The sequence below is a fragment of the Nyctereutes procyonoides genome, unplaced genomic scaffold (assembly GCF_905146905.1).
Source record: "Nyctereutes procyonoides isolate TBG_1078 unplaced genomic scaffold, NYPRO_anot_genome, whole genome shotgun sequence".
Taxonomy (NCBI): domain Eukaryota; kingdom Metazoa; phylum Chordata; class Mammalia; order Carnivora; family Canidae; genus Nyctereutes; species Nyctereutes procyonoides.
The window spans coordinates 36689211-36704739 of NW_026575020.1; the positions used below are offsets into that span (position 1 = coordinate 36689211).

General features: G+C 50.1%; 1 protein-coding gene across 1 annotated transcript in view; it reads right to left on the bottom strand.

Annotated features, from left to right (window-relative positions):
• The window catches only part of MIGA2 (mitoguardin 2), a 28002-nt gene extending 15389 nt beyond the window's left edge, over positions 1-12613 (bottom strand). Inside the window, 7 exon segments of the mRNA XM_055322348.1 lie at positions 3529-3665; positions 4042-4159; positions 5040-5152; positions 7659-7869; positions 9192-9418; positions 9597-9668; positions 12513-12613. Coding sequence (XP_055178323.1) covers positions 3529-3665; positions 4042-4159; positions 5040-5152; positions 7659-7869; positions 9192-9287 — 675 coding nt within the window. The 5' untranslated portion in view covers positions 9288-9418; positions 9597-9668; positions 12513-12613.
• Between the last annotated feature and the right edge of the window lie 2916 nt (positions 12614-15529).

Sequence of the window (15529 nt, forward strand, 5' to 3'; positions counted from 1 at the left end):
CAGGGAAATGCAAATTAAAACCACCATGAGATAACCATTTTACACCCACTAGAAAGGCTAGAACTAAAAAGACTGATAAAAACAAATGTTAGTCAGGATATGGAGAAACTAGAACCCTCCTACACTGCTGGTGGGAATGTAAAATGGCACAGCTGCTGTGGAAAATGATCTAGGGGTTCTCCCAGATGTCAAATGTAGCATTATCCTAGGACCTAGCAACTCCACCCCTAGCCATACACCCAAGGGAGTGAAAAACAATGTGTCTATGCAAAAACCTGCACAAAACAGTCATAGCAGCATTACTCATAAGAACCATAAAGTAAAAATAATCCAAATGGCCAACAATGAATGAATGAATAAATAAAATGTGGTCTATCCATACAACAGAATATTACTCAGCAATAAACAGAAATGAGGTAGTGATCCAAGTTACAAGGATGAACCTTGAAAACATTATACTATAGGAAAGTGGCCAGCCATAAAAGGCCACAAATCATGACTCCATCTATAGAAATGTCCAGAACTGGCAAATCTACAGAGATGAAAAGTAGATGAGGAATTGCCTAAGGCTGGGGGTGTGAAGGGATGGAGAGTATCTGATGAAGTGTATGGGACTCTGTGGGGACATGATGAAAATGTTCTAAAATTAACTGTGGTGTTGAACACACAACTCTTTTTTTTTTTTTAAAGATTTTATTTATTTATTCAAGAGAGACACAGAGCAAGAGAGAGGCAGAGACACAGGCAGATGGAGAAGCAGGCTCCACTCAGGGAGCCTGATGTCGGACTCGATCCCGGGTCTCCAGGATCACTCCCTGGGCCGAAGGCAGGTGCTAAACCACTGAGCCACCCGGGCTTCCCGAACACATAACTCTTGAATACGCTAAAAGCCAATGAATGGTACAATTCAGAACTGGATTGAATTGAAATGAATTTCATGGTATCCAAGTGATACTCCAACAAACCTGTTAACCATTTTTTTTTAGGACAGAAAATGTCCAGAAGGATACTAAGTGGCTGCGTCTGGATGGAGGGTTATAATAATAATATAATAATACAAACAACAAAGATCATTTATTGAGCACCTACTTTGCACCAGGATCCTAGGGCTGGCAGTGGCCCCCTGCCAAGGGCCCCAGTGCTCGGGGAGCCGAGGGCCGTGGCCCACGGCACAGAGCAGGAGCTGCCTGATCAAAGATTAAAGACTGGGTCCTTTTCTCCCCCACTCTTTACTATTTCTGTATTTCTCACTATTCTGTAAGGAATACTTCATAGCCTTCACGATAAGAACAATGAAAGTTCTAGAATTTTAAGATGCAGTATAAGTGATCAATACCATTTTGGAAATAAAGTTGCCTCACTTCCTTTCCATGACCTAACAGTCTTTCAGGCATCTACTGTCTGCCCACAGACACAGTGACCTGATGGTAGCTGCACCCTTGGGCCCTGGAGGTTTTGTTACCCCCCTGCCCCTCAGGCATTTCTCCTGATATCCTCGTCCTGTAGCTACAGTGCTCCTGCTTGTATGGCAGGCTCTGAGCTAATGTCCCCAGCTGGGGTACAAGGAACTGGTGACCAGGCATGTCCTCATCCTTGTGTTGCAAACTATTTCTCAGGCTCCTCTGCTAACTGGCTCATGGCCAACAGAAGCATAGCTGGAAGAAGCATGGGATGGGGCAATGGGCAGAGAAATTCCCTTCCCAGTCCTGCCTCACACCATATAGCTGCCCCATCCTACCCAAAACGGGATGACCCCTGCTGGTAAGCCCCACCAGGGTTCTAGGTTCTGTGGCTCCTAAGCTCTGGCACACTGCCTCTTGCCCTGGGCTCTCAACTCCTCCTTCACCTGTGCAACCAATTTCCTGGGTTAAATTCCTGATGATACCTTGACTGACTCTCCAGATACTGTCAGACTGCACCCTGAAGAGCCGGACTTTGTCCTCGCTCCAGCAGAGGACAGGGGCTCCTAGGGTTGCTTTCTGTTTAAGATTTTCTTTATTTATTAGAGAGAGAGAAAATGAGCAGGGAGAGAGAGGCAGAGGGAGACAGAGAGGGAGATGGAGAAGCAGACTCTGTGCTGAGCAGGAAGCCAAATGCCGGGCTCGATCCCAGGACCCTGGGATCATCATGACCTGAGCCAAAGGCAGACACTTCACTGACTGAGCTACCAGGCACCACCAGCCCTTTTTTTTCTTTAAATACATAAAAGCATAAAAACTAAGAGAAACAGTTCACAATCCTACCACCTATACAAAACCCTGCCCATAAGTGTGACTCAAAATCAGGAAGGCCAAACAGTAAGGCACAATAAAAGCCTTTTCCACCTTCCCCTGTAGATCCCACCCTCGTAGATCACTGTTAAGAATTCCCTGAGTCAGGGGTCCCTGGGTGGTGCAGCGGTTTGGCGCCTGCCTTTGGCCCAGGGCGTGATCCTGGAGACCCGGGATCGAATCCCATGTCGGGCTCCCAGTGCATGGAGCTTGCTTCTCCCTCTGCCTATGTCTCTGCCTCTCTCTCTCTCTGTATGACTATCAAAAATAAAAAAACAAAACAAAAAAAAAAGAATTCCCTAAGTGGGTAGCCCAGGTGGCTCAGCGGTTTAAGCGCCACCTTCAGCCCAGGGTGTGATCCTGGAGACCCGGGATCGAGTCCCACGTCGGGCTCCCCACAGGGAGCCTGCTCCTCCCTCTGCCTGTGTCTCTGCCTCTCTCTCTCTCTCTGTGTGTCTCTCATGAATAAATAAATAAAATCTTAAAAAAAAAATTCCCTGAGTTATGAGTCCAGAAGGAAGTAAAAGCGCACATACATACTAGCAGTTACCCACAGGCAGATGTGAGGCATGGATGTATGTCTTTCTGAACCTGTATACACATGGGTTATACTATACACATTCCACATCTTGCTTTTTCTCGCTTAGTGACATACTGTGGAGACAGCAGCCCAGCAGCCTATATGGATTTCCCTACACCTTTTAATGTCTCTATCGCAGACCCCTACTGATGGACATGTAGAGTTTCCATTTTTTTTCTGGTTTCACATTGTGACAAGATAAAGTTTCAGTAAACGTCCATCCTGGATGTGTGTTTGGTATGCTTTATGCAAACACTTTTTATGTTAGCTTTTTTACTTTCTCTTTTCTGATAGTGAAACAAATCCTGACTACCAAAAAAAAAAAAAAAACATCGAAAGGAAAAACAAGGCAAAGGCTGTGTGGTCCCTTAGCTGAACACAGGCCAATTCCCACCAGTCCCTCATAAATGGCACCTTTTCCTCACATAGTTGGGGCTGGGGCGTGCTCATCACCCTGGATTACTGACTGATTACCAAGCAGCATGTGCTAAGCACCTCATGTGTGCATTCTACTCGGCACAATGACATCCTTGTGGAAGGGGAAGCTCCCATCCAGGAGGACCAGAGAGCACCCAGCAGAAGCCAGGGGCTGCCACACTGCCTCCTGGAGGCTGGCTGCCTTTTCGCCCCACCACCAGCCTCCTCTAAGGCTGGGATCTATGGGAGACGACCGCCTACCTCAGATGGTACCTCCGAAGCAGTCTCGGGGTTCCGTAGGCTGTCCCCAGGTGTGGGGGTGCGGCTGCTGTCCCCTCTCTGCCCCACGCTCAGCGCCTGCTCCCACTTCTGTAGCGCTTCCTCGAACAGCTCCATACCTGAGCCCGGGCAGGAGGACAAGGGAGAGTCTGGCCTCAGCAGAGGAATGCACCCAGGCCCCACACTCCAGATGGCATCAGAAAAGCAAGGGGGCAGGAAAACATGAAAGGTCATAAAAGGCAGGACCATGTGAGCCTGGTTCTAGTCACTTTTCCAAGGCGGGTCAGTTCACAGGCCTCCATTCAGACCAGACTTGTTCCTGGAGACTGTCCCCTAGCCACAAATAGCTAGAAACCACCAAATGAGGGTCTTGGGGTCAGGAGTGAGGTTGCAAAAGAGCACCTGGAAAAGTGCCCTGAGCCCAGCCTGGGCTCCCAGGAGGAGGCCATCCTTCCCTCCAACTCTGCCCCAGGAGAGCCCCTGGCTGGCCAGTACCTTGCATGTAGAGACTCTCTGCGTTGCCGTCACTGGCGGTCACAGATTCTTCCATCCCTCTGGTGTCCCATGGTCCTGAACACGCAGCCATGGGGCTGGATGAGTTCACTGCTACCATCTGGGAACAAAGCAGCACAAGGACCCAAGGGCAAGGGGTAAGGCCCCCCAGACTCTGCAGGACCCAAGCCCCTCCCACGGCCTGATCATACGTAGCACGCCCTCTCCAAAGACCATTCGGGAAGAGAGCCTCCGGCACTGCAGCCAAGCCTCCAGCATGGCCTGCTTCCACCAACTCTAACCACGAGATGGCACTTTACAGAAATCGCTGAACTGGGAGGAAACAGAGGCTGATGCCCAGCTCAGGAGCCAGCAGCCTCCTACAGAAGCTGTCCTGGGCCCGTTCCCTGCTCTCAGGCTCTGCTACAGGTCAGACTAGGAAGACACGGAGCAGCCACCACCACAGGACAGGGCAGGGCCCACGCTTGCCACACTTCTCGCCCTGCCAGGACGGGGGCTCCTCCAGGGCAAGAGCCATGTCTTCCTCACCGCTGAGTCCCCAGGGCAAAGCCCAGCTTAAAGCTTGAGGAATGAATGGGTAACCAGGTAAGCAAATGAGCCCAGAGCCCCTCTGCAAGAGAAAATCTGCTTCTCTTTGTCTCATTTCTCTCTTTATCTTCAGCAGAGTCTTTGGTACAAAGCAGATGCCTGTGTCTGATGAACCAAGGAATGAACTTTCATAGACAAGTGTCTCCCCAAGAGACCACCAACCTCTCTCCTGCCCCACCCACCTTTCTTTTACTGAAGTCTGGCACTTGGTAAATGATCAATGACAATCTCTGAAAGCCTGTGTGGACGGATGAGTGAATGAATGAGAGGCTGAACAAAATTTCTCTGGTCTTCCTACTAGTCTGCAAGCATCCTGAGGGCAGAGACTCGAGCCTACTCAGTATACCAGGGACTGAGCCCAGAGCCCCTAGTGCCCTCCCCCAGGGAGTTACCGAAGCCAAGCTGTGGCAAGATCCCGAGTGCTTGCTGGGCTCGATGGAGGAGATGCCACTCAGAGTGTCATTGCTTTTGCTACTGGGGCTCTGCATCCTTCGGCTGGAGTAGCCTGTGAGGAACAGGAGGGCAAAGAGCACGCTAGCTTCGAGTTTGAGCCTTTGCAGAGGTTGTTCTCACCACCAGAAAACCCTTCCTATCCTCATATGAAAGCCTGTCCCCCTATCCTTTAAGTCAAGGTGATAGCAGAGCACCTAAGCGCATGCACTTAGCAGAGTGCTATGCCTCTGCTTGACGTCCTGCTCACCACCATATCCCTGCCATCTAGTGCAAGGCCTGGCCCAGAAGGCCCCAGATCTGCCAGATAAGCCTGAGAAGGAGGTCTGGCAACTGCTCCACCTACTTTTCATTCAATCTCCCCTGTGTTGCTGACTGACTGATTTGAAATTCTCTTCCTTCTAAAAGGAATTTGAGACAATGACTTATTCAAATACACATGAGGGCAGCTGAGGTGGCTCAGCGGTTTAGCGCCACCTTCGGCCCAGGGCGTGATCCTGGAGACCTGGGATCGAGTCCCACGTTGGGCTCCCTGCATGGAGCCTGCTTCTCCCTCTGCCTGTGTCTCTGCCTCTCTCTCTCTCTCTGTGGGTCTCTCATGAATGAATGAATGAATGAATGAATGAATGAATAAATAAATAATCTTATAAAAAATAAATACACACAAAACATTTTTTTAAGTAAGAAAAGTAGGGGAGGGAAAAGAAGGGAACACCAGAGGTGGTGGTGGTAATGGTACAGGGTAGGCAAGTAAGAGGCTGGCACAGAGGCAGCTCCAGGTGTCCCAGGAGTCAATGGAAACAGAAACCCAGCTACATCAGCACTTCTCTGATCCTGTTCTAGATTAGTCTAAAAACTTCTTTTTCTAGTTGTACGAGAAAATTTTCCTTTTGCAATGATTAAGTCATAATTAAAATTCATTTTCATGTGAGATTTTTCTTTTTTTTCTTTAACATTTTATTTACTAAAAAAAAATATTTTATTTACTCATTTGAGAGACAGACGGGGGGGGGAGAGAGAGAGAGAGAGAGAGCGAGCAAGCACAAACCAGGTGCCTCTCCTTTTTTTTTTTCTTCTTTTTTTTAAAGCAGGCTCCATGCCCAGCATGGGGCTTGAACTCATGAACCTGAGATCAAGAGCTGCACACTCTACCAAATGAGCCAGCCAGGTACCCTAAAGGGAATTTTTGCTTCTTAAACCAGGTTTCTGGAGCCCCCGGGGTGGTTCAGTCAATTAAGCATCTGCCTTCAGCCCAAGTCATGGCCTAGGGGTCCCAGGATCAAGCCCTGCACCAGGCCCCTTGCTCAGTGGGGAGTCTGAGTCTCCCTCTGCCCCTTACCCCACTCGTGCTCTCTCTCTCTCTCTCAAATAAATAAAATCTTTAAGAAAATAGAAATCTGGGCAGCCTGGGTAGCTCAGCAGTTTAGTGCTGCCTTTGGCCTGGGGTGTGATCCTGGAGACCTGGGATCGGGTCCCACGTCGGGCTCCCTGCATGGAGCCTGCTTCTCCCTCTGCCTGTGTCTCTGCCTCTCTCTCTCTCTGTGTCTCTCATGAATAAATAAATAAATAAATCTTAAAAAAAAAAAAAAGAAAAGAAAACAGAAAACCAAAAAGCAGAACAAAACAAAACAAAAACCAGGTTTCTCCCACTCAAGATGTGAGCCTGTGAGGACTTCCTGCCTCAGAACGAGATCCATATGATATTCAAGAAACGCAAACATTGGCTTCCTGGGTTACAAAATGAACAGAGGCAGGGTGGCTCAGTCAGTTAAGCATCTGCCTTCAGCTTAGGTCATGATCCTGGGGTCCTGGGATCGATCCCCCCATCAGGCTCCCTGCTCGACAGGGAGTCTGCTTCTCCCTTGGCCTCTGCCTGCCACTCCCTCTGCTTGTGTGCTGTCAAATAAATAAATAAAATATTTAAATTAAAGAAAAAAAAACAACAGCATCCATAAGGGTTTTGAAAGCCACACCCACAGACACAAAACAGCTCAGAGGCTACCGGGGGCTGCAGGGGGAGGGGGGGATGCTGACTACAAGGGACATGGGAGGACTGAGAGCATGGCAATACAGTTCTTGATGTGGTTTAAATACTACTATAGGTGTTACACAAAATCGCATAAAGAATTATAGGCTAAAAAAAAAAAAAAAGAATTGTAGGCTGAAAAGGGTAAACTTAACCTTTAAAAAACAGGGGGTGGGGGCTGGGGTAACACTATCTGGCTCAGGAACCACATGGCCCTTCTTGCTCCTGCACCAGGAGACTTCCCTCCCTGGTCACGGGAGCGTCTCACCAGCTCCCTCTGGACACGGATGTTCCCAAATGTCCTCCGATTCTGAGAACAACCACCACCAACAGGACACGTGCCTCTTGACAGCATCACCCACCAAATCCTTGACTTTGCTGATGACCGAGGGAAGGGTCTACGCCATCCTCACTTCACAGAGGAGGGGTACTTGGCTCGGAGACAGGACGTCACTAGCCCAAGATCCGACAGTGACCAGGGGCCCAGCGGGGACCTGACTCCAGGTCAGGCCCTCCCCGGGCTCCTCACACTTACCTTTCTTCACCGATGGGACCTTCCTGGCCATGAGGATGGGGAGGGGCACCGTGCCCAGATGTGCGCCTCCCATCTCGGGGCCGACCTGCTTCTTCCTCCGCCGTCGCCTCTTCAGCTGATGGGCAGCCAGGGCCAGGGCCACTGTCCCCAGTGCAGTGGCAAAAAGGACCTTCCGTAGGCCTGGTGTCAATCGCAGCTGAGAGAATGCAGACTGCAGGAAAAGAGGGAGGTAGCTAGACTACATCTCCCTGGAAGAGCTCCCTGGAAGAGGTGAGCAGAGCTGTGCTGGGGAGCACCTGAGGGGCACAGGATGCCTCAGGCACTTGGGGGCTATTTGCTGACCAGGAATGTTGGGAGAGGCAGCCACCCCCCGAGAAGGAACCTGGCCAGCATTTCTGAAATGCGGACCACAGAGATGCAAAAAGGGGCCTAGTGGAGGGCACCTGGATGGGATGGCTCAGTGGTTGAGCATCTGCCTTTGGTTCAGGTCATGATCCCCGGGTCCTGGGATTGAGTCCTGTATCAGGCTCCCTGCAGGGAGTCTGTGTCTCCCTCTGCCTATGGCTCTCTCTGTGTCTCTCATGAATAAATAAATAAAATCTTAAAAAAAAAAAAAAAGAAGAAGGGGACTGGGGACAGCAAAATGACAATGCCAAAGAGATCACACCTGGGGTCCAGGTGTCCCTAACTCCATCAGTCGTGATTCTAACAGCCACAGTGACTGAGTACCTATTATGCCAGGCACTGCACTAGGATTTTACCTGCACTCCCTGGCTGGATGCCCATCATTTTCCAGGTAAGGCTCTGAAGCTCACAAAGGTTAAGATACATGCTCAAGATGATGGGGAGTCAGAAATCGAATCTAGGTCTCCTGACCCCATTTCTTTTCTTTTCTTTTGGTTAAGAATTTATTTATTTATTTATTCATGAGAGACACAGAGAGAGAGAGAGAAAGAGGCAGAGAAACAGGCAGAGGGAGAAGCAGACCCCTTGCAGGGAGCATGATGCAGGACTTGATCCCTGGACCTAGGATTATGCCCTGACCTGAAGGCAGATGCTTACCGCTGAGTCACGCAGGTGTCCTTCCTGACCCTATTTCTTAATGACTCCTTGAAGTTGGTAACATTCACTCCACCCAACTGCCACATCTGTACAATTCCCCGCACTTCACTCACTGCCTGCTGAACTCGGAGCCCCTCAGGTGGGGCTGCACCCTACAGAGCAGAGCTTTAGGAAGTGTCAAAAGACCTGGTCAACCACTAACATTTGGGGCTGGCAGGGAGGGTGTGACTGACCTCTTTTATAGACTGAAAAACTGAGGTCAAGGGTTCACCTAGCCCTGTGGTAGAGACCAGGCTTGGGGCTCCAGACTCCTAACCTAGTCCTTCCTGCTCTGCTCAAAGAAGACACCCCAAAAACCTGGGGCTGCAATGAGGGATGAGCTTTCCCAAATGCTAGGGACCCTGGGATGAGTGGCTCACTGTCTTAGAGACAGGGGGTAAAGGCAGGACCACAACCCACCCCAACTTTTACCTGCCCAAACGTTGTATACAGGAACACAGGGATCTCAGCCACCGTCATGGCCAGTGCCTGGATCATGGACATGCTCTCAGTCCTCCGGAATGCCATGGCAGGACCAGCACCCTCTGGTCCAAGAGCTTCCAAGGAAAATGTCTTCAACTGGCCGCTGGCTGGGTCCCATGCACCGTCCACGCCTCAGAAAGACAGGGACACACATACCAGAGGGTCCTTCCACAGAGCTAGGAGACAGATGACCAAGTCAGACACCAGAATATGCTCAGGTGAGCACAGCGAAATGCCCATAACAGTGCCTGAGGGTAAGTGGGAGCAAAGCCTATCTCTGGAATCGCAGGCCTGGAATCAGCCCCCCTCCCTTCTGCAACCACCAGCAGGAAGGCAGCCAAATGCCCCACATACCTTCTGCCCGCCCTGAGCCCAGGAGCAGAACACAGCGTCTTTGGCATTTTGGCCCAAGAACAGACCCAGGGCCTGGGAGATAGATAGGTCACTCTCAAACTCAGGGCTTTACACCACACATGCACAATCTTTTTAATACCGTGTTCCATTGGCTACACAAAACCGCAGGCCATGAGAGGGTCAGGCCCCTGACTGGGAAACATTATATGCTTTTCATTTCCCACAAAGCCAAGAATGTTTTTATTTCCTGTGGACTGTGTTATGAAAGCAGCCGGGTGTTTTCCCTCAAATAACGAAAGCCACTACACTCACTATGTATATATTTTTAAAATATTTTATTTATTTATTTGGTAGAAAGAGAGCGTGCAAGTGCACAAGCAGGAAGAGTAGTAGGAGAGGAAGAACGAGGCTCCCCGCTGAGCAGGAAACCTGATGTGGGGCACGATCCCAGGACGCCTGGATCATGACCTAAGCTAAAGGCAGACGCTTAACTGACCGAGCCACCCAGGTGCCCTGCTCTATGTACATAGAGCACTGGGTTCTTTCTATGTGTTATTTCATGGGATTATTACAACTCTGTGAAGGAGATACTACCTAGACCCGTGCCCCATCTCTGCCAATTTCCAAAGAGGAAAGCGAATCTCGGAGGGGTTAAGTCAGGAGCCCACACTCATACAGCTAGTGTGAGGTAACATCAGGAATTGGACCAAAGTCTACTGGACTTTAGGCTCTCTGCTCAGTACAACCCTTCATCTAAATATGACATGGAGCAGGAAGCAGCAAGCCCCAAAAGAATCACAAACTACAAGGGCAACGTTCTCCTGGGGCCTTCGAGACACCCCCACCCCCAGAGTACCCCATTGCCCCATTCCAAGGCCAGAGAATAAATGGCTTGAGCACACAATGCCCCATCCCCAAGATCCTGCAGAGCACTCCCCAACTGCCACCACAAAGACCAAGGATGCCTTCAAGGTCTCCTGGGACCTCAAGCAGAAGGAATACACAGGCCAGGACAGACCCTATCAACCTGGGATGGCAGCCAAAGTCACCGGAGCAACACAAGAAACAGCTTCTCCCCAGTGAGTGGGAAGGATGGACGATCCTACCAGTGTAGCTCTAGCGCTGGGCCGTGTGGATGAGGGGGGCGAGCAGGGGAATAACCAGTCTAGGACCAAGGAAATGGTCATGCTGTCAAGATAGGAGACATCCTGGGGCGCCTGGGTGGCTCAGTGGTTGAGTGTCTGCCTTTGGCTCAGGGTGTGATCCTGAGGTCCTGGGATCAAGTCCCCCACTGAGCTCCTTACAGGAAGACTGCTTCTCCCTCTGCCTATGTCTCTGCCTCTCTCTCTGTGTCTGTCATGAATAAATAAAATCAAGAAAGAAAGAAAGAAAAAGAAAAGAAAGAAAGAAAGAAAGAAAGAAAGAAAAGAAAGAAAGAAAGAAAGAAAGAAAGAAAGAAAGAAAGAAAGAAAGAAAGAAAGAAAGAAAGAAAAAAGATAGGAGATATCCTGCCAGGAGACTGCGAATTGAGATGTGACCTCCAGTGATCAGGTCCCAGGTTCATATCTTAAGCCAACCCTCTCATTCCCCACAATCTGGTCCAGACCTCAGAGAGAGGGAGACAAAAATACCAGAACGCTGGAGGATCAGCAGCCACTATTTCCCCAGCACTTATACTATACGCCAGGCTTGGAACAGGCTCTGGCTGGGAATCTAGTTGCTACTTACGATGGGGAGGCCATCAGAATTAAGTGACCTGACTGACCCTGCTAACTGACTAAGCTGAGATGTGACCTCATCTGCAAGGGATCCTAAAGCTACGGTGTTTCCCGAGTCATCTGCTACAGCAGCCTCATCTCTCTCCCTGCCACATCTGAAGGACTTTGGGACCCAAGTGAGAAGCCCATATGGAGCCACAACAATGAGCCTAAACACAGGCTCCAGGCGTGAGACGGGGCTGGGAGGTCTGGTTACTTGCCTGCAGGAGAGTCAAGAGCAGCCTCTGCTGCTCCAGATAAGAGGAAGAGTGGCAAGTGCAAGGCGACAACACTGGCCCCCAAGCCTGCTTCACTCCAGGGCTGGATCCAGACTCAGCTCAACCATGCCCTACGCACTGACACAACCGGGGGAGAAGCTTCCTCTTCTCCATGGTGACAGCCTGTAGCACTGCTCCCTATCTTGTGCACACTTCCAATGCCATTCCCCGCTGGGCAAGTCACCCTATAACCTTGGGTAGGAACCTCTTCATTCCATCCTTGCTGTGGCACCTACAACATCCTCCGCCTGACTGCCCACACTTTCCAGAGCACATCTCCTCCCTTGCCCTGGGCAATCCTATTAATGACTTTGGCCTGAGCAGCCCGTCTTTCCTCCTTGACCCCAGCAATGTCCCGGGCCCAGGCACTGAACGGCCCTCTGCCCAGTCTCTGTTCATTCCACCCTAAACACCTTACCTCAAGCTGGGTACTGGGCACTCCTGCACTGGACCTCAGCAATATAGCCCCTTCTTCACAATTTGCTCATCCCATCTCAGACACCTCCCTGTGCAGCCCCAGTTCAGGCCCCCTCTTCTTTTGCCCGACTCTCGGAATATCCTTGAGGGTCGTCCAGGTGCCCACTGGCCCCATACACGGCCGGTGCACCTGCTCCCTCCATTCCGGGTACTTTCCTAGCCCGGGTTCGGGTACCCGCGCCCCTGCAACGTTCCAGGTCGGGGCAGCTCCTCACTGACCTGGCTCTTTCCGTTCTACCTCTCGCGCCTCCCACGGCTCCGGTACCTGTTTATTCCAACCTGGGCCCGGACACCTGCGCCCCCACCCAGTTCCTTGCTCGGATCCGGCTCCCGCCCGCCGCAGCCTCGGTCCCAGGCCCTGCCGCGTCGCCCGCCGGACTGGCTCAGCCGGGGGCACCACTCACCCAGGATCCCATCGCTGCGGAAGGGCAGCGTCTCCTTCCCCGGCGCCCGCGCAACCAACCCCGGGGCCACCGCGGGGGGCGTGGCTTCACGCAGGGCCAACCCCCTCCCCCTTTGCCCAATGAACGTCGCCCAAGCGCTCCTCGGCGCTCCGGCCTCTGGCCAATGGGCTGGGTCACGTGACGGCCTGGCCGGGCCTCCCCGCCCTCTGCTCCGCCCCCCAAGTGCGGTTGAGGCGCGGAAGTGCTCTCTTCTCCCCTACCATTGGCTGTCGCGGTTCGATTGACTCGGGAGCCCTGGGGCGGGGGGGGGGGGGCAGGCCACTCTTAAAAGGGGCTGAGGGGGACCTCTCTGGTCTCTGGGGGTCTTTCTGGGAGGGACCTGAAAACTGCCTGAACCCTGTTCTGCTGCTCTGCTCCCGCCTGGCCCCGCACAAATTCTGCCCGCGCTTGAAAGGCCCGTTTTCTTTCTTTCTTTTCTTTTCTTTCTTCTTTCTTTCTTTCTTTCTTTCTTTCTTTCTTTCTTTCTTTCTTTCTTTCTTTCTTTCTTTCTTTCTTTCTTTCTTTCTTCTTTCTTTCTTCTTTCTTCTTCTTCTTTCTTTCTTTCTTCCTTTCTTTCTTTCTTTCTTTCTTTCTTTCTTCTTTCTTCTTCTTTCCTTCCTTCCTTCCTTCCTTCCTTCCTTCCTTCCTTCCTTCCTTCCTTCCTTTCCTGTCTTTTTTTTTTTTTTTTTTCTTAGGCGAAGGCCCCGTTTTTAAATGTCACTGCCTCTGACTTCTCACAGCATCTTCTTACACCAAACCTAGCACTCTCCACTTTCTTTCGGGGCTGTTTACAAGTTGCCCTTAGCAGACATTGTCTCCCTGAGAGTTGAAGTCAGGTGATTGTGGCCAATGGTGCCTCAAACGAAACACCGAAACATCGGGTTTGGAATAGAGCCTCCTTGGGTTGGAGTCAAGTTTCACGCCGTTAAGCTCTGAAGCTCACGCGGTGCACCCCTCTGTTAAATGGGTGTAGGATTCCTACCTTTCCAAAGTCACAAGGCTTTGGTGAGGCTTGGAGAAAACTGTGGCAAGCCTTTTCATAACTGCGAAGAGCTGGGCATCTAAATTTTTAAAATATAATTACCAGCTAGGTCACAACCTTCATTCATTCGACAATTAATATATCTATGTGCCAGCCTTTCTGCTGGCCAGACACATGGATGCACAGTGGTGGGCAAGATACATGGTGGCGCCAGGGAGCTCACAGGAAGCAGATACATAATTACGATCTTGTGCGATAGTTGCTCTAATGGGAGAAACTCAGGAATGTGGGGATACTGAGGAGACACCAGGGCTTGCAGGGGGAGGTAAGGGACTCCGGAAACAAAGAGATGTCCAGATTGCAAACCTGAAGGATGAACAAGAATTAGTTGGGTGAAAGGGAGACAACAGAGCATGCAGGAGCAGCATGGACTGTGACCCCCAAGGCAAGAGAGAATCTGGCATCCAATGAGCCAAGGAAGAGGGAGCCAGAGCAAAGAAGCGTGGTCTTCACAGTTGGACTGCCTGTGTTCTGGGCTAAATCTCCCACTCTCAGTCTGTGCCCTGTGACCTTGCACAATTCACTTAACTTCTTTAAGCCCCACCTTCCTCACCCCTAATATGAGGAGGAGGATGTTTTCTGAGCTGTTATAACCATTCTCAGTGATTATTCACTTAAAAGTGCTCAATGCTGGACCTGGCATGGTCTCAGAATATTTGGGCCATTGCTATTAAGAAAACTGTAATAGCCAATTGCAAACCTAGATAAATAGATGAAGCATATAAACTGGGACAGGTGTAAGTAATAACTACTGCCTACTGTCTCTCTATGCCCAACATGGGGCTCAAACTCACAACCCTTAGATGAAGCATCACATGAGCTACCAGCTGAGCCAACCAGGCACCCCATTCTCTCTCCCCTTTACCCTGTTGTGTTTTTCTTTTTTTTATAATAAATTTATTTTTTATTGGTGTTCAATTTACCAACATACAGAATAACATCCAGTGCTCATCCCGTCAAGTGCCCCCCTCAGTGCCCATCACCCATTCACCCCCACCCCCCCACCCTCCTCCCCCTCCACCACCCCTAGTTCGTTTCCCAGAGTTAGGAGTCTTTATGTTCTGTCTCCCTTTCTGATATTTCCCACACATTTCTTCTCCCTTCCCTCATATTCCCTTTCACTATTATTTATATTCCCCAAATGAATGAGAACATACACTGTTTGTCCTTCTCCGATTGACTTACTTCACTCAGCATAACACCCTCCAGGTCCATCCACGTTGAAGCAAATGGTGGGTATTTGTCGTTTCTAATGGCTAATATTCCATTGTATACATAAACCACATCTTCTTTATCCGTTCATCTTTCGAGGGACACCGAGGCTCCTTCCACAGTTTGGCTATTGTGGACATTGCTGCTATAAACATCGGGGTGCAGGTGTCCCTGTTGTGTTTTTCTTTCCAGGACTGTTGTATAACATATTTGTTTGCCCAAGGGAGGGATCTTGTTTTGTTTACCTCTCCATCCCTGGTACCTAGACAGTGCCTGGGTCACAAAGACTTTCTCCTTGACCAAAGCTGACTCAGTCTCCTCTGAAGCCATCTGCTCAACGAGGTCGAGCTTAGACTTCCATCTGTGTCCTTGTAGAATCCAGTTTTAACAAGAATTCCCCACCCTTGGTATCTGATCACCTTCCATATTTAAACAAATTTCTCATTCTCTACTCTCAATATCTTGGCCTGCCTTCAAGGAGAATCCTGCTAGCCTTGACATTTCCACTTCTTCATTTTCCATCCACTGACCCTGCCCTGTTCTTTCACTAAAAATCTCCACTTGTCCTCGTTTTATTCAGAGTTGAGCCCAATTTCCCTTCTCTACTGCAAAATCCCCCACTGCAGTGATCCCTCTTGAATAAAAATCTTCCTTACCATCTTTAACAAGTACCATAAATGCTTTTTAAAAAGATTTTATTTATTTATTTAGTTAGTTTGAGTAC